Below are 23,687 nucleotides of genomic sequence, written 5' to 3'. Positions count from 1 at the left end.
TGGCGGGTAGCTCCAAGATTCCTTTTCATTTGCCTCATGCCCAGAAAATAACAGAATCTATATCAGTTTTTACCTGTTAAGATATGAGACCCAACACAGTTATTGAAAACTAGGGATTTTACAAATGATACAGGTCTTGGAACTGCATTATGCTATACCACACAGAAAGCAAACAAGTGATGTTATTGTATCGAGAGTTTATGAAGATCTTAAGCAAAGCATCTCCATGTCCCTCAGGTCAGTAGAGCATATTAATAGCGTTGTCAGTTATGATGGACAGGTTTTTTTTTCTTTTATGTTCCATTCTTCCAATGCTGCTGTCAACAAGCATCAGCTCTAGATCCTCATTTTAAATCGCTTCCTTTTTGTCTAAGGAGGAAGTGTGAAGACACATTTTCGAAAACTGATTAACATGACTGCTATGCGTGAGCAACTGAAGATATATGTAACATGTAGAATTATTGAAAGACCCTAGTCTTCCCGCTGTATTTTTAATGTTGACTAATTCAAGTTTTCTGTTAGGGGAATAAATTTGGTTAACTGTTTAGTTGAAGGGTGTCTACATGGAGATTCATAACACACATAAGTTATTGAATAACCTATTATTTTATTATTTAAGAAGCAGTGTTTGATAATTCTATACCAACTTGCTAATAATAATATTATAAATGTTTTATAAAGTAGATGCCTTTGCACTTTATTAAAACAAGGAGCCCCCCCCATATGTGTGGAGTCTGATGTGGTGATACATATGTTAGTTAAATTGTGGTTAAAGTCTGAATGAGTGCAGTGTTGTAAAAAATGTGTTTTAAAAGAATGATGTGATAAGCCAAGTTCAGAGGCCGTAAATAATGCAAATAAAGAGGTAGCCGATCGGCTGATCACGGACATTTGGAAAGAAAAATGTAAAAGAATAAAGTTTTCATTTACCTGTTTTAGCACAGATTACAACGGCAGCGGTACAAAGTTTTAGCGGCAGTTTGTGTGCCGGGATGTTCAAAGGGTTGCCTGGAGGCCTGCAAGTGCTCCAAGAGGAAGCCGTGGAGCTCAAACTTGCTGATGCCGAGGCACGTGTCTAAGGCTGTTTTTTGAGAGTGCTCATGGTTTCTGACGGCCAAGTGCGGAGGTACCTTTCCATAACTGCTGGAGGAGAGAGGGCGAAAATGGTATATTTAAAATCAGAGGAACTGGTCTGAAGTATTGAAAGCTTTGTTGTAAAGTAGCCGGCAAAAAAGGGAATTCACACGTGTGGCAAAGTATAGATGTGGAAAGCCAGAGAAAGTAAAATGGTACTTACTTAACAGAGGCTGAATGTGGAGCCAGAGGTCATCTTTTGACCAGGTCTTCAAGCTGTCGTGAAGATCTGTGCTGCTGATATATTTAATTGAGTAGTGGAGATACATACTGTTCTTTGTGTATATAGTAAGTGCTTAGTTTATTGATATTGTTTTGATTATTTTTTTTCAGCCTGTCCTTTGTGATCCATTTTATAGCTGGATGAAGAAGGTAGAAGAGGTTTTTTTCTGTTTTGTTCTTTTCTTCACTTTTGATTTGGAAACCACTGTAAATATTATAACACCTGCACTGAATTTTTTTTTGGGAAGTGTCTCTTCATTGGACTTTGTAAATTTTTTTTTGCAAGACTTTTTTTTGTAAGATAGTATGGACATTGCTGGAATAAAACAGATTCCTGATTTATGAATATTTTTTTTAGTCTGAATCTCTCTTACTCCATCCCTTGGTTGCTCGGTCTCGTCTACTGACACTCCAAGTCGGGGTACAACTGGGTCCTTACCCGGGGTGTCACAAGTGATATTTTGTTCCATATCTTCCAAATATTGATGTTAGCAGTTCATTACTAATCAAATATTTTTTCTTAAATATCATTCCATGCTTATGCATATTTTTTATGAAGTCATTATATAGATACCCTTCAAAAAAGTGTTACTGAAATGTGTCACATTATATTAATGTTCTCAATGCATGTTTAAGTAATCTTTATATAAAAAAAAAAAAACACCACTTCAAATGTATCAGTGCATGCTAATTCAGTTAAGATAAAATTGATACCAAATCGAATCAGGGCATTGTGAATTGAAATTGAATTAAATTAGGACATCAGTGCCAATACCCATCCATAGGCATAAGTAGACTGTAAAATTAAATCACTGTTGCCTACAGACTGGTACTTTGGTTACTTGTATAATGCAGAGTTGGTCAAAGGTCAGGCAGTTAATTGTATGGGAGGTAACAGTTTAACGACCTGGAAAGTATTGCATTGTATCAAATACAACAGATAACAAGACATTAGTACTGACAAGGATGAGGACAAAAGGCTGTTTAAAATAAACAGCATAGATTATCAGCTGGGAAAACCTTAGGCATTTGTACCTCTAATAGTTTGTTGAATACATTCATTCATCCAGCCATCCATTCAAATATTACATTTTCTAACCTGTTTGTTTAATAAAGAAGCCAGTGTTCATCCTGGCAGCATTGGGCACATAGTGAAAACTAACTAAAGAGAGGGCACTAGTCCATCACAGGACACCCTAAGAGAAATTCTCTTCACAGGTGTTTGAACCAGAGGGGTACCTCTCTCACTTGCCCACTTTGTAAGTGGTACAGTTCTCCTATCTCACTGCCTATTTCTCGCATAGCTCAGACCCCCTGCTGTCAATAAGCCCCTGGCCCAGCAGAGCATTTAAGACTTTCCCAGGGTCATTAACGCAATCTGGGTAGACCTGCTTTGGAATAGATTAACTGGAATCTAGCATGGCACCTACACTGAAACAAAACTTTAATTACTCTTGAATAGTAAAGATGTTTTATGTACCACATTGCAGAAGACCCTCCAGCCTCATTCCAGAGGATGAGACTAATTAGGGATCCCTATCTGATCATTTTGCTGATAAATCATAGTAAAATATACGGTCCTTTTAACTAAGTTAACTAACACTTAACTAAAGGATTTATTTTCTTTCACAAATTAATTTGTAGCTGGAAATTTGTAAAATAGTTAATATCTGCAATAAAGGAGCTATAAATATAATAAATAAATAAATAATATAATAAGCTATTCACACCTTTGAAATTTAGAACAGAATTTTGTTATCCATTATAAATGTAGCAGAAAGCTAATAAGGAGACTTTTGAACTTAATTTGATATATATATATATATATATATATATATATATATATATATATATATATATATATACACACACACTCACCTAAAGGATTATTAGGAACACCATACTAATACGGTGTTTGACCCCCTTTCAGCCTTCAGAACTGCCTTAATTCTACGTGGCATTGATTCAACAAGGTGCTGAAAGCATTCTTTAGAAATGTTGGCCCATATTGATAGGATAGCATCTTGCAGTTGATGGAGATTTGTGGGATGCACATCCAGGGCACGAAGCTCCCGTTCCACCACATCCCAAAGATGCTCTATTGGGTTGAGATCTGGTGACTGTGGGGCCATTTTAGTACAGTGAACTCATTGTCATGTTCAAGAAACCAATTTGAAATGATTCGAGCTTTGTGACATGGTGCATTATCCTGCTGGAAGTAGCCATCAGAGGATGGGTACATGATGGTCATGAAGGGATGGACATGGTCAGAAACAATGCTCAGGTAGCCCGTGGCATTTAAACGATGTCCAATTGGCACTAAGGGGCCTAAAGTGTGCCAAGAAAACATCCCCCACACCATTACACCACCACCACCAGCCTGCACAGTGGTAACAAGGCATGATGGATCCATGTTCTCATTCTGTTTATGCCAAATTCTGACTCTACCATTTGAATGTCTCAACAGAAATTGAGACTCATCAGACCAGGCAACATTTTTCCAGTCTTCAACTGTCCAATTTTGGTGAGCTTGTGCAAATTGTAGCCTCTTTTTCCTATTTGTAGTGGAGATGAGTGGTGCCCGGTGGGGTCTTCTGCTGTTGTAGCCCATCCGCCTCAAGGTTGTGCGTGTTGTGGCTTCACAAATGCTTTGCTGCATACCTCGGTTGTAACGAGTGGTTATTTCAGTCAAAGTTGCTCTTCTATCGGCTTGAATCAGTCGGCCCATTCTCCTCTGACCTCTAGCATCAACAAGGCATTTTCACCCACAGAACTGCCGCATACTGGATGTTTTTCCCTTTTCACACCATTCTTTGTAAACCCTAGAAATGGTTGTGCATGAAAATCCCAGTAACTGAGCAGATTGTGAAATACTCAGACCGGCCCGTCTGGCACCAACAACCATGCCACGCTCAAAATTGCTTAAATCACCTTTCTTTCCCATTCTGACATTCAGTTTGGAGTTCAGGAGATTGTCTTGACCAGGACCACACCCCTAAATACATTGAAGCAACTGCCATGTGATTGGTTGATTAGGTAATTGCATTAATGAGAAATTGAACAGGTGTTCTTAATAATCCTTTAGGTGAGTGTATATACATATATATATATATATATATATATATATATATATATATATATATATCTATCTATATACTACCAAAATACCAGAGAAGTAGTGTGTTAAAGAAGTAATGAAAAGAAAAGGAAACATTTTGAAAATAACATAACATGATTGTCAATGTAATTGTTTTGTCACTGTTATGAGTGTTTCTGCCTATATATATATATATATATATATATATATATATATATATATATACATACACATACACATACATATCCATACATATATACATATAAACATATATATACACACACATATATACATATATATATATATATATATATATATATATATATATATATACACTGGGGTGCAAGAACGAGACATGGACAGAAAAGGGTTGGGGCAGCCACCGTATAATGTATCCTAGCTGCAAAAGGTTGTTTTTATCAAATAATCAGCACTGAAGTGCATTCAACTGAGTCCAGAACAAGACTGAGGAAACAAAGGAAAAGGGGCAGGTTTTAAAGGGGGAGACAGGAAGTGAGGCCATATGGATCTGGCACGTGGTCTTCCACCATTGGTTCATAGCCGGACGTGACATCAGAGGGACTGGAGCTGGTGTGGCTGACTTCCAGTTCTCAGTCCGGAAGTGATGTCAGGAGAGCCAGGTGAAATCCTAGGGGATGGTCTACAGGCAAGGGAGAAAAGAGTCAGTGCACTCTGCCACACCCCGGCATGCCTCTGAACTGCCTTCACTCAAGCCCTTTAGCTGCCTCCCATGCGCACGTGTGTGACAATACATACATATATACACATACATCTACATATATATATAGACATACATATCTACATATATTCATATACACACACAGACATTATATATATATATAGACTATATATAGTCTTTATATAAAGCAACTAAACTGGGGTAGAATCCATGAAAAGAAAAATCCCAAAAGATTTTGCTGTACAAAATCTTTATTTATCCATTCCTAAATAATTAAATGGGCAGGCTAATCAGTGCAACATGCTTGTTAAAACGGATGACTCCGCTCTTACAAGTCTTCGTGGATATTATGAACTATCGTTTCTGTTCAAGTTCTATTTAAATTTTAAATAGAAGGAATTTTTATTTAGTCAACAGAATATTATTCCGGAATAAATCAACTAAAACCTTAAATAACTTATATTTTGCTCTCCTTATATCCTGTCTAAATTATACAAGTTAGAAATAAAGTAAATGTTAAAAGAACAAACATTCAAATTTCTTTACTCTTATGTAATTTTATATAAAAAATAAACTTAAATTTTAAATATCCCAAAAGATTTTGCTCTCCATAAAAATATATCCTGTCAAAATTATACAAATTCAAATATGAACATGCTGCATAACAAAACCTGGAAATATAAATAAAATGTGTTCTTTTCAGCAATAACAAATCAAATCATTCAGTTGTCTTTGCTCATATGTCATTTTATCAGAGCTGGACGCCTGGCATCTTTTTTTGGCAACAAGTTCGTTTATGCTTGGTGTGAGGTTCTGTGTTGTGGAGATTCTCAGGATGGACTGCAGGTGCTCATCAGTTAGGTGACTCCTGTGTGCTGTTTTGTTAGTCTTTATGACTGAGAAGAGCTTTTCACACAGATATGTGGTACCAAACATGCACAAGGTTCGAGCCGCATGTAGACGGAGCTGGAGCATTTCTGCGGGAATGGAGTGAATAAACTGTGCGGGCCTTGCAGTATCGTACTTTGCCTTCAGTGTGCCATTGCACTGCAGCTCAATCACCTCCATCTGAATCTGCACAGGTGCAGTTTCCAAATCGACGGCAAATGGGTTGCGAAACAACTCAAAATTCTTTTTTTGTTCTTCAGGATCACCAAAGTTTATCAGCAAAGTGCGTATTTGGGAACACCGTTGTGCCGACTTGGTTCAACATTACTTGGCAACAGGGAAAGTGGGGCAAGTTGCACTGGTGCATTTGTGTCTCCCATAAAAGCAGCTTCACTTGAAATCACTTTGTGATTTTGCACGGTAAAAACATCTGCTGAAGTGTCAGGTTCTTCTTTAACTCTTCTGCTTTCTGTATCTTCTGGATTGCATTCAGGTCTTTCAGGTTACCCTGATGTTTTGTCTCATAGTGCCGTCTTAGATTAAATTCTGTAATTACAGCCACATTAACTCCACAAATGAGACACACGGGTTTACCGGTAATGTCAGTAAACTTATACTCAGTCTCCCATCGTTTTTTAAAGGCTCTATTTTCAGAATCAACTTTTCTCTTCGGCATCGTGTGGGCTAGCTTTGCAATCACTTGCAGCATCATAAGCTAGACTTGATTAACGCAGTAAGTGTTCGGCAAGGCAGCTGAAGCGCTGCATTATGGGATCTGTAGTTTATTGTGTTACCAGTGCTTCATATCCCCGGGCCATTAATAACAGTAATATATAAAATGATCTCGCGGGCCGGATATAATTACACGTCGGGCCGGATGTGGCCCGTGGGCCTTGAGTTTGACACATATGGACTAAATAGAACTTGAAAATATATATCTTTTCGAATGTGATCGGGCAATTTAGATCGAGTTGACGCGCACATCACATCGAGCCCACGTGCTATTGTGGATTCGCCTGCGTGCCTCAATAAGTCACCCTCCCCTCGCTCTTACTTTTTTACCGTTCATCTAATGATTACACTGAGTATTGCTTTACCAAAACAATCATTGATAGCGAATAAAGTATCCATTATTCATAAAGCTTCAATTGGTGACCTGTCTTTCTGCGTTAACCGCATATTTTTTCATACGTCTCAAACCAAGGGGATGCGAGGGTAAAATGAATCGGGAAGCGCTGATATATATATATATGTGTGTGTGTGTATATATATTGAAATAGTTTTACTGTGAAATAATGCAAAGAGTACGCGACACGTGTTTCGCCCTAATTTGGGGGTGATCAGGCGTACATACTCAGTGCACCCCCTCTCGGGAATCGAACCTTGGCGCTATAGGCAAAGCCTCTTCCATTGCGCTACGGCGTGTAGTTTGTCTATTTGAGAGTATGTAGATCGCAGCTTTTACACGGTCTTCCTTTAGCGGGACATTGACTTTTTCCACCGTGTGCTTTGTTTCCGCAGTAGTTGCACTTATGAATATGCTTGTATGTGTCAGACGCATCATATGTTTTTGCTGCCTTCTCAATTGTGTAATTCGGTTTTTTTTCAGCACTCTTGGGAACAGTTGCTTTTTGTCTGTGCACTGCGTCAGTTCACGTGAGCCGCTCGGTGTACATGCATCGAAGGATCCCAGCTGTGCTGGTGCCATGTCGTGCGATGTCCACGGCTGTATTTAATGTTAGCTAAGACCTGGCACTTAAAAGTTTGTCTCGCAGTTTCGCTGAGTTTGTGCCAAACACCACCCTGACCATCTCATCTTCGTCTGCATAAGCACAGTCCTTCACCCGTAAATATTTAGCGGCAGTGTTTCTATTGGATTGCCGCTGACGGACGGCCTTATATGGGCAGGCACTCAGTTACGTGGGAGGCGTGACGATGAGGGACCCAACTCCGCCTCTCACGGCGACCGAGCTGCAGGCTATGGCTGGCATATATGTACATAAGTAGGTTCCAGTTATGACCGTTACGCGTAGAATTTCGAAATGAAACCTGCCTAACTTTTGTAAGTAAGCTGTAAGGAATGAGCCTGCCAAATTTCAGCCTTCTACCTACACGGGAAGTTGGAGAATTAGTGATGAGTCAGTCAGTGAGTGAGTGAGTCAGTCAGTCAGTAAGGGCTTTGCCTTTTATTAGTATAGATATGCATACTGTATATATATTGTGAGCTGGAGGGCTGATCGCACCCCAAATAGAGACAAACGCCCCTGGGAAAACCACAAAGCCTGAAACACTGACTACCCTCACATTGCTCCTTATCCTTGCACTATAACGCGTAATATAAGCCTTGCGCGGTACTCCGCCGATTTGGAATTGATTGTTTGCTTTTATCTCTCTCTCTGCTCCTAGCAGAACTGTCATCACTGACTTGTCATGGAGCACGTTTAAGCTCATGTGTTTGCAGTGTTTGAATAAAAATCCTTCTTGTTTCTACAACCTCCTGTGTCTCTGTGCAAATCTGTGACCCAAGCGTCACAATATATATATATATATATATATATATATATATATATATATACACAGTGGTGTACAGCAGCTATGTCCCGGATACGCATGTCACATTCATACTTTTCAACAATTAATTCAAATTTACGTGAAAAAACACAAAATCACGTTGTGACGATGCGGGTTTGCTCTATGCTCCCATCTGCTGTCCGGGAGCCCTTGAACCCTACACCATCTGTAATTTTACCGATGAGCTTAGCAGTGAGGCACAACAAAGCATGGGAATGGTGAAAAAGTTCAAAGTGCTTTTATTAAAACAATCAACAAAACAAGGTCTTCAAATTAAAGTGCAGTGTCCAAAGTTCCAATAAATAAATCAATAAAATCAGAAGTGAAACATGGAGGTTAAAACAATAGAAAAAGGTCTTCTTAAAAACGAGGTTAAAATACAGCAGGAAGCATTCTTTAAAAAAAAACAAACAAACACAACAAGAAGCCCGGTGCCTTTTTACCTGGCGGCCCCCCTGCTTCCCCCCTCTGGGGTTCTCAACAGGGGAGTTGCCCTACTTGCAGCTGACCTTCACTCTGCCTACTTCAGCTGTTCAGTTCACCTCTCCGATCCATGGCTCTGGTAGGCTCCTCCTGACAGCGAATTGGGATCCACAGTGACCTCCTTCCGGTCAATCCCGCTCCATGATCACTCAGCAGGAGTGACCACTACTACTATTCCCCAGGTGTCGGCCCAATACCCAGGCTCCATGTTCAGCTGTAACGCGAGCCTGCCACTGCGCTCACGCGCGCTCTCTCTCTCTCTCTTTGTCTCTCCCTCTCTCTCTCTCACTCCTGCTTCCTCCTTTCTCCTGCAACCTCTTGTGTGTTCTTTCTTTCTTTCTTTCTTTCTTTCTTTCTTTCTTTCTTTCTTTCTTTCTTTCTTTCTTTCTTTCTAGCTGATTCGCGCTTCTGTTTATCAAGAGGGCATGGCAGCTGAAATCAGCAGCCCCAGGAACAATCATGAATGTGGATGGTCTGTCACCTGTGCACTTAGGTGAGAAACGCCCACATTGCGAATCGCCCTGAGAACCGCTTCAGCCCAATACTGTCCACTTGCAGAGCCACCACGCCCCCTCACCAGGCCGCAAACGCTGTGATTATTTATTTTAAAACTGGCCTTTGAGAGGAGCTGTGGACCCGCTATACCACACGTGAAAATTCACAGAGAGTTATAGCGGGGGTTGTTCACTGAATGCTAGCAACTGGCACACTGACGCTTGTGGGCCGTCGTCGCTTTGTCTCGAGTGGTAAACAAGGGTAGCACGCAAGTCGTATTCCAAACAAAGGTCTTATACCAAGCAAAAATTTTCGCGTATAAACAGGACGCATACCAAGTTGGACTTATTCCAAAGCGGACGTATACCGAGGTACCACTATGTATGTATAACTCAATCAAGAGTCAATTCTGTGCATGTTTTTGTTTATCCTTAGCAGTAATTTGAAAGTAAAGCGATATTTCAAACCAAATAAGCCAAAAAGCACTAGCATGTTTAACTGGTTTAGCAAATTACCATCAATATTAGTCGCATAGTTGATGGTCTATTTTAAATATTTCTGCATTGTTTTGCCAGGGCTCTAACCATGTACTACTTATTTTTTTGGGTTATTTATTTTTTCTTGTCACAATTTGGTCTTTGCTGAGTTTAATTACTAGTGCAATACATCATCACTGATACATAAAGAAAAACCAACAGGGTCCTTGAGTGACCATAATTTGCACATTCACTATGGTTGTGCAGGTAGAAATATTGTCAGCTAATGAAAGTTAAAATATTAATTAGATCAGACAATTTAAGCAGTTTGCTTAAAGACACACAAATATTCAAAATATTATTGTTTATAAATTATCAGTGTAAAATGTATTAATTGTACCTTATGATTTTGTTACAGAGCTTTGGAGCAGAAATTGTCTCACCAAGAAAGCTGCGGTTCCAGCAGTTTGCATCCATGGAATATAATGGAGAAGCATATATGACACCAAGGGACTTTCTTTTCTCCATCATGCTTGAAAGTGTAGATCGTAAGTTATGTTGCCTTGACTTAATATTTTATGGAACTATGGATCTTACTGGTGAATTTAAGTTTCTGTTTAATTACATTTTTGAGCCTTTCTTATGTTTCATAATGCTTCTTCAGTATACAGAAATTATTATTCTGCAGTGTTATTTTCTTTATTCAAACAAATAAAGCACCACATTAGAATATAACCAATTTGGGCAACATAAGGACTGTATTTCTGATTTTGGCAGATGATGCTGTCTTCCAGGCAGTACTAGCTTGTACACCAGAACATTTTGTAGCAGAATTGGGATGAGAATTGACTCCTTTAAATTTGACGTCGTAATCCTTTCAACCTGGAAAGAATTAGCTTGTTCTCTTTAGGTAAATCATGAGCAGCTGCCCCAAACAGAGGTCGTAGTGCCATGACTGACACTCCCTCACAATGCAGGTAATGTGCCTCCTTCGGGACTCCGTGAGCAACCACTCATTCGGCACAAAGTTAAACCAGCGGTACCAAAGGATTCTCCAAAAAGACACAGTACTGAAACAATCCAGCCTTCGTCTCAGGTCACTGGATAGTGTCCATGTCTCACAACCATATAGCAAGACAGGAAGCACCAGGACTCTAAAGACTTGGACCTTCATCCTTTTGCAAAGATATCGGGAACGCCACACATCCCCTTTCCAGCGACCTCATGATCCTCCCGTGCTCTCCCAATCGTCTACTGACTTCATAGGAAGAGTCACCAGAAATGTGAATGCCACTGCCAAGGTAAGTAAACCTCTCAATGAGGTTGACTCTCTCTCTGCAGACAGACACACTGCTGATGGCTGTGCCTAAGAGGTTAATAAAGGCCTGGATCTTGATTTTTATCCAGGACACTCTCAAGCCCAGGCACTCAGACTCCTCACTCAGTATCTTGAGAGCCTCGATCAGAGCCTCCATTGATTCAATGAAGATCACAGCATTGTCGGCAAAGTCAGCATCAGTGAATCTTTCTTCACCAACAGATGCCCCACAGCTGCTGGACCATATGGCCTTGCCAACACCCAGTCAATACATGCATTGAACAGAGTAGGAGCAAGAACACACCCCTGACAAATCCCAGCATCAACAGGGAAAAACGCAGAGGTTCTTCCTCCACTCTGCACAGCACTCACAGTAGCAGTGTACAGGCCAGACCTGATATCCAGCAACTCTGAGGGGATTCTGTGAAGTCTTGGAATGTCTCACAGGGCAGCTCGATCAACTGAGTTGAACGCTTTATGAAAATTGAGAACCTTCAGTGCATTGATGCAGTCAGTGCTCCAGTTACTGGTAGGTCAGCAACTGATCATAGATCCTATTGAGGATGACCTTAGCAAAGACCTTACCTGGCACCAAGAGCAGTGTTTTCCCCCTGTAGTTGCTGCAGTCCAGGCGATCACCCTTCACTTTCCAGAAATTGATGACAAGTCCTGTTTTTCAGTCAGTGACTGATCGATTTACTAATCTTACTTAAATAAATTTTAGGATTGTAGAAAAGCAGAGGCCCTTTTAGCAGTATGAATGAGAAAGATGAATGTCAATTTTATTTAATTAGCTTGATGTGAGTATATTGAATGTCTACTGAAATGTTAAGACAAGACACCGTACATAACTTTTGTCTATCATGCATAATCTAATCGCCGTTAAAATTTGCTTGTACAACGCCTTCTACGTGACAAAATGAATACTAGATAGCTAAATGTTGAGGTTTGTAATTTTTTGGTCATTTGCATGATCACATAAGGGCGGGCTACATTACCGAATTATAGGGCCTTACATGCAAGGCAATATTAATTGTGACAATTATAATATGTATCATGATGTATATTAGCTGCACTTTAGATCCTACCTTTTCTTAAGTACACTCTAATGTAAACAACTATTTACTTTTTTTTAATTACCAAAATAGGAAAATTCAATTTAGTGCAAATTATTGACAGAACCCCAAATAAATAAGGTTTCAATTCTCTTTAAAGCTTGACCCTTTAAAAAAAAGAGTATATTTTAATACCAAGATATGGAGAATTTTAAAGTAATATATACTCATTGTCAGATTGCATAATCACCACTGTGTTGAGTGTCTCTTGATCTTTATTCTTGGATTCCTATAGGTTATGATCTGCTACTTTTAGGATTATGACTATGGGCTCATAAAGAAAATGAGGCGTAGGATATACTGCAAGAAACATTCTTTATACAGAATTACAAACATCAAAGAATAGAATTTTATTTGTAAACATTTTCATAAGAGTAAATCTTTAAGAAATTAATTGGAGTGAGTACAGTTAGGGGAAGTTGTTTTGCCTGATATCACTAAGATATTTGAGGAGAAAAGGGCAAAAAAAGCACATAAAATCCCAAAAAGATTGCTTATAAGAAAGTGAAATAGCTGAGAGAAAAGTTCTCCCCTAAACTATCACTCAACCCAAAAATAATATTTGTTTTTATAATTTAATTACCCCATTGAATTTTTAGTGGTGTCCAAGAAAAATGTTTAATGTCATATTTTCATGAAAAAAATACATGGCAAAGATTCAGATTGAATAAACTATACTCTCAAGAAATGCATAATTCTGTGCTTTTGAATTGAAAATCCGCCTTTCGTCTTAATTCATTGGTCAAGAATCCTGTCTTTAAATGCAAAGAGCTATGGGAATGCATTTTTCCTTTTTATCTTGTATGGTGAGTTTTCTGGAAGAAAGAATTAATTAATAACATTTTATTGAAAAATACATGCATCATCACATGAGCTTGATGGACTGAATCGTCTCCTCTCGTTTGTCAAATTGATCATGTTCTTATGTTTTTGTCCATATGAATGGATAATGAACATGTAGATTATGGAACATGAGTTGCATGAGAATTTTTTTTTGTTTTTTCTATGGATATTTTTATTGCATTGTTTGCTGGTCACCATTGGGTCCCTTTCAATCTGAATCTGTCATTTACTTTTTACATGAAAACTTAAAAAAAAAATTTATGTGCACTCTACTACTGACTACATGGGGTGTGTAACATATAAAAAATTCTTTATTTGGTGCAGAATTCAAGATAGAGATAGTATTTCTAGCAGTGGATAATAACACTTTAAGTTTATTCCTGTAAAGAACAGTAGTATCAAATGCCAATATAGCACACATTATGCAGTCAAAATGTAAACCCATATCAGAACCTGTGCAGACGCATTTATGTATCTGTCATTTCAACATTATGATGACATTGAACAGCTGTGGTTAGCTCTGGGGAGTACAGATGTGTGTTACATCTATTTTACTTTTTAGTATGAATTTAACTTTTATCTTCTTTTATTTTTGTAGAGAAACACAAATATAGCCTTACTCCAGATAATTTATAAATGCTTTCTGTCAATCACCAAAAAAGAAATAAGAAGTTTAAGTCTCATGCTGGTCTTTCTGTGGTTTGTAATATTATAGTTACAAACCACACATGTTGAATTTAGTTAGTCCTCTCTTGTAATTAAAAAAATATATTTTGAATGTGGATTGGATTGGACATGTCTAAAAGTAAATTTACCATCTGTTTTTATTTATACATTTACTCTAGTTTTGGACAAAGTGGCATTTAATGTCTTTATCTGGAATTATTCCGGGATTACTTGTTTCCTTCTATTTTGGCCCAATCTTCAGCACAAAACAAGATTTTGGAGTATATTCTATTTAAGATTTCTTCCAAATCTGAATTCCTATCATATTTCCAAGTTTAATGTTGAAAACTAGCTTTAGGCTCATTGGGAGGCCAAAAATATTGTTGTAAATTGCTTATAATAGTGGCAAAATATGTTGCAAGTTATATGATGCATTGCCTTCACTGCACTCTTGGCCAGTACTTCAAGATACCAGTTGTTCCAGTGGATTAACAACAAGTGAGTGTTTACTTAAAGGCTTATGTACTGCAAGAACACATTTTCTTTTCTAGTGAGTTGTTTGTAATGTTGTATTTTTCTTTGTTTTACTCTTCAGTAGCATTTAATCAGTACTTTTTTTAAAATAAAAAATATTGATGTCCAAATTTTTTGAGAATGTTAGGCTCCTTATTGTATTTATATTATTTTAAATATGAAAGGACAGGCTTTGACTTGATCAGGTCATTCAATATTTATTATGTGAAATATTGTGTTCAGATTTCAAACAGACTACCTTATAACGTGTTCCATTTATTTCATTATTTTCTGTGTGAAGAAGGATTTCATAACATTTGTGTGAAACTTGCTCTTAGCATCCTTACGTCTGTACTCGAGTCCTTGATGAAGAACTGATTTCAAAGTAGTGTCTACTTTTCTTCCTAGTTTCTTACTTAAAAGTGCTTACATTATGTCTCAGTTTATTTCAGCTAAAATTATTCAAGTGTTTTGATCTTCCCTTATAGCTCTTACCTCACAGTCCTAGAATATGTCTGGAAGATCTCTAGTGCTGTTATGCCTTATCTGTATATGTTAGCCAAAATCAAAAAGTGTATTGAATGTGTGGCCTCATAATTATGCTATAATATGCAAGACTTGTAATCTTCTGAGTATGTTGTATATCCAAGAAAATTGTATTAGCTTTTGTAAAATCCCCTCTTGCACTGTCGGCCATTCCTGCAGTTTATTTTGGAAGGTTAGTGTTACTGATCTTTTACATATTTAGACTTATGTCCTCCTGTGTCTTTGGGCTTATTGGGCAGCAAGTTGGTGCCATCTTCGTCGTCTTGCTAGGCGATATTGATTTGTTTCAAGTCATCGTGGAATGTTCTATGCCACATGAGCTTTCTGTTTCCTTTCGAAAGGAATCCATTTCATGGCTCTTTGAATGCTAGTATTCCAAGAGAAGCAGGATCTGTCCAGCCAGCCTCATTTACCACTCTGCACCAACTTCTTTAATATCTTTAAGATCTGCCTCAGGCATCTTTGGTGGAATGCATTCAGCTTCTTATCAGTTCTGTGGTCCAATGTTTCAATTTCTATCTGGTTTGTCTGAAAGCCCATTGTGGTTTGATTGTCATTGCTGTCCACTTTAATTGTTTTTGTCTTCTTTGTACTGATTCTCAATCCAATTTTCTTAGCATTCAGTTCTAAATCTAATGAATGCCTATGTAGTGCTTCATCAGTCTTGGTCAATAGGACAATATCATCGGCAAAGTCCATGTTCATCAGCCTTGTCTGCTCTTTCCATGGTATATCTAGGCCGGACACACTTGTTTCCTTGAGAACAAATTCAACCACTAACAAGAAGAGAAGAGGGGACGTAATGCACTCTTGTCACACACCAGTGATGAGATGGAAAAACTCTGTTCTTCCTGTTTTTGTCTTAACACAGCAGCAGGAGCGTGCATACAGGCTTCTGAAGATGTTGGCATAGCTCTAGGGAATGCTGTAAGGCCAGGTGATGTTCCAGAAGGATCATCTGTGAATGTTCTCAAACGCCTTCTAGAAGTTGATTAATTTCAAGTGTAGTGGTCTTTGATGTTCAAAACACTGTTTGATGATATTTCTGAGAATGAAGTTCTGTTTTGTGCAGCAACAGTTCCAACAAAAAACAACTTGTTCTTCCTGTAGTACTGCATCGACAGCCCATGTGTATTTATTCATCACTCATATCTTATACACAACAGTGGCAAAGGGTCTGTCACTACCTTGGCTGAATTACAGATAAAATACAAAACTAGAATACCTTAACTGAAGCTAAGGGCCTATCGCTACCACTGAGTCACTTCCCCTGAAAGACATACACTTCAGAATACTTTAGCAATTACCAAGAGTTGCACTTTTGTTAGGATTCATGGGTATGGTGCATTGAAACAGATAGCTGCCTTTGAAAGGAATGCACAAATAATATAAATAAGCCAAGGGCTTGCTTGAAAGACCTTGCCAAGTCACAGTCAGTCTGTACTCAAATCACTACCCCTGAACAAACTGAGCAAACATAGTTCATTATATTAACACTCATCAGTCATTGCTAAATGTCTGTAAACAAGAATTCAATGTCAGTGAGATAATGTCCAAATTTATTTCAATAATCTATAATAATAAAAGGCAATGCCCTCACTCACTCACTCACTCACTCACTCACTCACTCACTCACTCACTCACTCACTCATCACTAATTCTCCAACTTCCCGTGTGGGTGGAAGGCTGAAATTTGGCAGGTTCATTCCTTACAGCTTCCTTACAAAAGTTGGGCAGGTTTTATATCGAAATTCTACGCGTAATGGTCATAACTGGAAGCTGTTTTTCTCCATTTACTGTAATGGAGATGAGCTTGAACGCCGTGGGGGCGGAGTTTCGTGTGACATCATCACGCCTCCCACGTAATCACGCAGTACGTAGAAAATCAGGAAGACCTCCAAAAAGCGCTGAAGAAAACATGCATTATATAATTGAGAAGGCAGCGAAACAATAAGAAGCGAGCGAGTGACATATACAACTATATTGATGAGTTCTGCTACTGAAACAAAGCACGATGTAAACCTACACTTTAAATTAAGTTCATAGACAAGCTGCCGCTGGCGTTTGTAATTTAGTGCCTGCCCATATAAGGCCGTCCGTCAGCGGCAATCCAATAGCAAACTCCCACTAAATATTCACGGGTTAAGGACTGTGCTTATGGAGAGGAAGATGAGATGGTCAGGGTGGTGTTTGACACAAACTCAGTGAAACTGCGAGAGAAAGTTTTAAGTGCCAGGACTAAGGTAACATTAAATACAGCCATGGACATAGCACGAGATGGCACCAGCACAACTGGGGAACTTCGCTGCATATACACCGAGCGGCTCACGTGAACTGACGCAGTGCACAGATAAAAGGCAACAGTTCCAAAGAGCTGAACAAAACCGAATTACACAATTGAAAAGGCAGCAAAAATATGAAGCGTCTGATACATACAGCATATTCATAAATGCTGCTACTGTGGAAACAAAGCACACGGTGGAAAAAGTCAATGTCCCGCTAAAGGAAGACAGTGTAAAAAAAAAACCCGTGCATGCAGTGTGTCAGGTCTCAGATAAAGAAGAAGACGAGCTGTTTATTGATGCAGTAAGAAACTAATCGATGAATGAAACCTGTCATCTTTACAACGATTGACAAACACGGAATGTAACTTGAACACAACACATCCTACAAATACAAACCTGATTGAAAGAAATAATGATAATCAAATCCTTGATGACAGCAACACTCAGTAACACTCACAAAACAAATACTGTATATTGACAGTCATGTTACGTTATTTTAAAATGTTCCCTTTTCTTTTTCATAACTTCTACTTCTCCACTGCGATACGCGGGTATATATTTAAATGTATATATAAATCCCGATCTACAGTACATACTCGCATAGACAAGCCACACGCTGTGGCTCAATTGTAGAGTCTTCGCCTCTAATGTGGACATTCGAGGTTCGATTCCCGAGAGGGGATGCACTGAGTATGTACGCGCGCTATCCGATTCATTTTACCTTAGATCTCCTTGGTTTGGGACGTATGAAAAATATTAGGTTAACGCAGAATCATGTTACGTTATTTTTAAAATGTTTCCCTTTATTAGCACAAGCACAGCTGAGAAGCTTCGATGCATGTCCTCCATAACGCGTTAAAAAAATAACGCATTTAATCACACTTTCAATTCCAAGCAAACGGGAACTTTTGTCAATGCATGATTTCCTGGTACATCCATTACACTGATGCACACATCACAGCTACAAAAATGTTAGAGTCGGAATAAAGCGCGTTCCTACGACTGATCATTTCGACTTCCCGAGCGAAGCCTTGATAAAAGCATGGTTTTGTGCACACTGAAAAGCAAGCAAAATTAGATGCATTACAGAAAGCGGACTTTGTGGCTCTTACTGGGGATCATTGGACTTCCGTGACCGTTAGTAATTCTAAATACATCTAATTACAAAATGTTCAATGATCACACTGTTTTAGCCTAATGTACAAAATAATTTTGGCTAATGTTACTCAGAGTTTAAAGAGTAAGCTGGTCAAATTACCTTTTATGTTTCTGACTTATTTTTTTAAGAAGAAAACTGCACTTTATGTTGAAATTTTGGTTATTATTATTTAAAGACAATACTATTCTGAAAATGTACTTAAAGTACTTAAACTACCACTTTATTTTTAAGTCTGCCCAATTTTAACCAGGGATGATATTTTTGTTTCTGTTTTGAATTCAAATGCAGTTTAAAGCTTTTTTTCAGAAATTAAAACAGCTTCAGTTTACAATATTCATGTCCATGTCTATTATTTGATTCTGTCGCCCACTAAAACCGTTTTAAATTAAAAAAAAAAAAACATTTGCGATTTGGGGCAAATTTACGTGTGCGATTACATACGATTAATCCTCTAATTAATTGGATTAATTTTTTTAATCGAGTCCCACCCCTAATATATATATATATGTGGATATATATATATATGTAGATTTGTATATATATGTGTATATACAGTATATATGTAGATCTGTATATGTGTATATACAGTATGTATATATGTGTGTGTGTGTATATATACAGTATGTATATATATGTATGTGTGTATATGTGTATATATATATATAACTGTGTATATATATATATATATATATATATATATATATATATATATATATATATATATATATGCCAGCAACACTCATGACAATGACAAAACAATTACATTGTCAATCATGTTACGTTATTATTAAAATGTTTCCTTTTCTTTTTACTTCTCCGCTGCCAATCACAGGTATTTTGCTATATATATATATATATATATATATATATATATATATATATATATATATATATATATATATATATATATATATAAATAGATAGATATGACAACAACACTCAATATCAATGACAACAACAATTACATTAACAATCATCTTACGTTATTTTTAAAATGTTTGCTTTTCTTTTCATAACTTCTTTAACACACTACTTCTCCGCTGCGAAGCGCGGGTATTTTGCTAGTATAGATATATAGATATAGATAGATAGATAGATATATATCCATCCATTTTCCAACCCACTGAATCCGAATACTGGGTCACGGGGGTCTGCTGGAGCCAATCCCAGCCAACACAGGGCACAAGGCAGGAACCAATCCAGGGCAGGGTGCCAACCCACTGCAGTATAGATATATATATAGATATAGATATATATATATATATAGATATGAGAACAACACTCATATCAATGACAAAACAATTACATTAACAATCATGTTACATTATTTTTAAAATTTTTCCTTTTCTTTTTCATAACTTCTTTAACACACTACTTCTCCGCTGCGAAGCGTGGGTATTCTGCTAGTTGTTACTATAAAAACCTGGCCTAAATGTTAGATATAAAACCTGAATAATTCAAATTGGGGTCACACAGTAAGCTTTGTATCAGGTGGTGGCTATAGCTTTATTTGTTTCAGTCTTTATCTTTTTAAAGTTAGGCGTAGGTGTGATGCTTGTGAATACTGGGGCAGTATATGGCAAATATAATTGTCTTTTCTCTCTGCCAGTTCCGATCTCTCTAAAAATTCTTTTAAAATTCTATCCTTTATAGGGTGCTTTTGATTGCTGTTTTATGTAAGGTCTTGCATCAGTCGAAACTGGACAACAGATAAGTTGCCTTGGTCCAGTTGCTTTCTGCTAAGGTTATATCACACCTTCTTACAAGCATATACACATTGGTTAGGTTACTTAAGCTTAAACATGTGCATGCTAATGATGGTAATACACTGCCTGGCCAAAAAAAAAAAGTCGCCACCTGGATTTAACTAAGCAAATAGGTACAAGCCTCCTATTGGATAATTACTGCATGGGCGATTATCTTTCAGCTGGCAACACGTTATTTAACCCCAACTGGTGCAATGAGTTGCTTCTCATTTCTTAAACAACCATGTCGAAAGACACATCTCGTGGTCGTGGAAAAGATGTTAGTCTGTTTGAGAAGGGTCAAATTATTGGCATGCATCAAGCAGAGAAAACATCCAAGGAGATTGCAGAAACTACAAAATTGGGTTAAGAACTATCCAACGCATTATTAAAAACTGGAGGGATAGTGGGGACCCATCGTCTTCGAGGATGAAATGTGGCCGGAAAAAAATCCTGAATGATCATGATCTGCGATCACTTAAACGTTTGGTGAAATCAAATCGAAGAAAAACAACAGCAGAACTCAGGTCTATGTTTAATAGTGAAAGTAAGCGCATTTCCACGCGCACAATGCGAAGGGAACTCAAGGGATTTGAGCAGCTGTGTAGCCGTAAGAAAACCACTAATCAGTGAGGCAAACCGGAAAAAAAGGCTTCAATTTGCTAGGGAGCGTAAAGATTGGACTCTGGTGTAATGGAAGAAGGTCATGTGGTCTTATGAGTCCAGATTTACTCTGTTCCAGAGTGATGGGCGCATCAGGGTAAGAAGAGAGGCAGATAAAGTGATGCACCCATCATGCCTGGTGCCTACTGTACAAGCCTGTAGGGACAGTGCTATGATCTGGGGTTGCTGCAGTTGATCAGGTCTAGGTTCAGCAACAGTATGTGCTCCAAGAATAAGGTCAGCTGACTACCTGAATATACTGAATGACCAGGTGATTCCATCAATGGATTTTTTTCTTCCCTGATGGCACGGGCATATTCCAGGATTCATCAGGCTCAAATTGTGAAAGAGTGGTTCAGAGAGCATGAGACATCATTTTCACACATGGATTGGCCATCACAGAGTCCAGACCTTAACCCCATTGAGAATCTTTGGGATGTGCTGGAAAAGACTTTGCGCAGCGGCCTGACTCTTACCATCATCAATGCAAGATCTTGGTGAAAAATGAATGCAACACTGGATGGAACTAAATCTTGTGACATTGCAGAAGCTTATCGAAACAATGCCACAGTGAATGCGTGCCGTAATCAAAGCTAAAGGCGGTCCATCGAAATATTAGAGTGTGTGTCCTTTTTTTTGGTGGCGACTTTTTTTTTGGCCAGGCAGTGTATAATTTGTTGTGTTTTCTTTTTTATTTGCATATTTCCCTGAATTCAACACTCTTTTTATTATTATTATTATTATTATTATTATTACCACGCTTATTTTAACTTCACCTGTTTGTTGTCTGGCACAGATTTTGTAATCGATATTTAACCCACTTCCTATTGTCCAAATGAGTCACTTCCAATGACAATACATGAATCAATAATCAGTTTCACTAATTGTTCAATTAATCCATGTTAATTTAGAAATGAAATTTTCATATGAAGAGTAGTAGAAGATTTCACCAATAGTTTTGGGACTCGTAAAATAAAAGCGTGGGCGCTTTTCATCAATCAACATTCAAAAAACACTTCTTAAAATCTTAGGAAATGTGCCCACCTTTTATTTTACGAGTGATGTATGAGAGACTTATTTTTTACTTTTTATTACACTTTTTAACTTAATATAAGCGTGGTTTTTAAAAAGTATTTTTATATATGTATTATTTTTAAACCATATCCTAATACATCATTGGCTATGTGGCTGTTTATGACCTAATGAGTACCTTTGCACTTCACTTGCCTTCTATTCCTGTCACAAAACATTTTAATCACATAATACAGTTCATTCATTTAAATGCTCTGACTAAATAATCATAATATTAAAGCACTAAAGTAAAACACACAAATTAAATTTTGTAGTCATAATTAGCATACTAAAAGTACAATATTTATCTGCATTACATCTATGAAGTAGTCCTTAATTTAGAAGACACCATATTTGTGGATTAAAATATTAGTGTTTTTTCTTTTGCTTTCTTGTATTTGCATATCAGAATGTGAGCAGTAATGACATCTTTCACTACTTTCATTACTTTTCTTTTTTTATCAATTTGTTGTAGCCAAAATAAGATTAAGGACATTTAATATTCATTCAAATGTGTAGAAATCATATAGTCAAGAAAGAAAACAGTGTAGTATTACAATTTAATAAGCAGAAACAATAATAATTTAAAACACCCATCGACTCACTAGACATCTGCCCTTTTCTCTGCTTATTCATTACTGGAAAATATGCCAGTTTACCTGAGATGCATTCATTCTGATCCACCATGTCAAGGAATGTTCTTTAATTTTACCAAACACAAGTGACCAAGATGCATATGTTGTCTTAGATATGTTACATATTGTCTTATTCTCTTAGAAAAACTAAGATTAAAAAACAATAATTTTTGCAAATATTTCTTTTTTATATTGTCTCCAAACTTAACAAAAACTACCATTTCAGTTTTCTTTTACTTACAGAATATGTCCTGCACACAGGGGCAGTTGCTGTGAAATTAAATTCCATTTAAGTAAATGTCTTATTTTCCTTAAATGATGGTTCTAGTACTTTAATAATGTGTAGTGAGTGGAATGTTTTATTGGTGTGTATATCAACTTTAAATGCATTTGTATGATTTCCCAAGGTACACAGGGGTGTAAACTGTCGGCATTCAGTCTCGTTTGATCTTACGTGTGGCATGCATCTCAGCTGATGACGTGTCTCATACAGTTCTTCTGGAGAGGTATTATATGAAGTTAAACAATCAGGAAGGGAGTGTGGAAATACAAAATGCATCTTCAAGTTATTTTTCAGTTTATCTGATTTCAACTTTATTGTTTTGAGGAAAATCTGGTTTGTTAGCAGGTATTACAGGAAGAACACAACATTAAAAACACATCACAAAGAACTCAATCATCATACATAAACTTTGTACAAAAATATAGCTGTGAATATTATATAAAATTAAATTTTACATATTACATGCACAATTCAAACCACCATTAAAATTTGACCAATGACTGACACGAACTAAAACTGAACACCCCTGTTTTAAGTAAAACTTATTTATATGGTTAATAGCAGATGGAATTACAATATTTTAATGGTTTCTTTTTACCCTTGGAAATTTTAACCTGTAACTGGATGACAACAAGTGGAACTGAAAATTAAAATGGTGAATTCAGTCAAAGAGAATGCCGATCTGTAAGGTCTTGTTATTTCACTACTTTATTTTACAATTTGAGTTATTTTGCTGCTAACATTATGATTTCCAAACAAAGCCACTGTAACATGAATCA

At 37.4% G+C, this 23,687-nt stretch overlaps 1 protein-coding gene across 2 annotated transcripts in view; it reads left to right on the top strand.

The window, feature by feature from the left end:
* The window catches only part of micu2 (mitochondrial calcium uptake 2), a 255,931-nt gene that overhangs the window by 83,374 nt on the left and 148,870 nt on the right, over positions 1–23,687 (top strand). For both annotated transcript variants that reach the window (XM_039745443.1, XM_039745442.1), the window contains exon 2: positions 10,485–10,614. In XM_039745443.1, coding sequence (XP_039601377.1) covers positions 10,485–10,614 — 130 coding nt within the window. The remainder of the gene's footprint in view (positions 1–10,484; positions 10,615–23,687) is intronic.

Source organism: Polypterus senegalus, chromosome 2 (genome assembly GCF_016835505.1).
Source record: "Polypterus senegalus isolate Bchr_013 chromosome 2, ASM1683550v1, whole genome shotgun sequence".
Classification (NCBI taxonomy): Eukaryota; Metazoa; Chordata; class Cladistia; order Polypteriformes; family Polypteridae; genus Polypterus; species Polypterus senegalus.
This window is presented reverse-complemented; position numbering and strand designations above follow the sequence as displayed.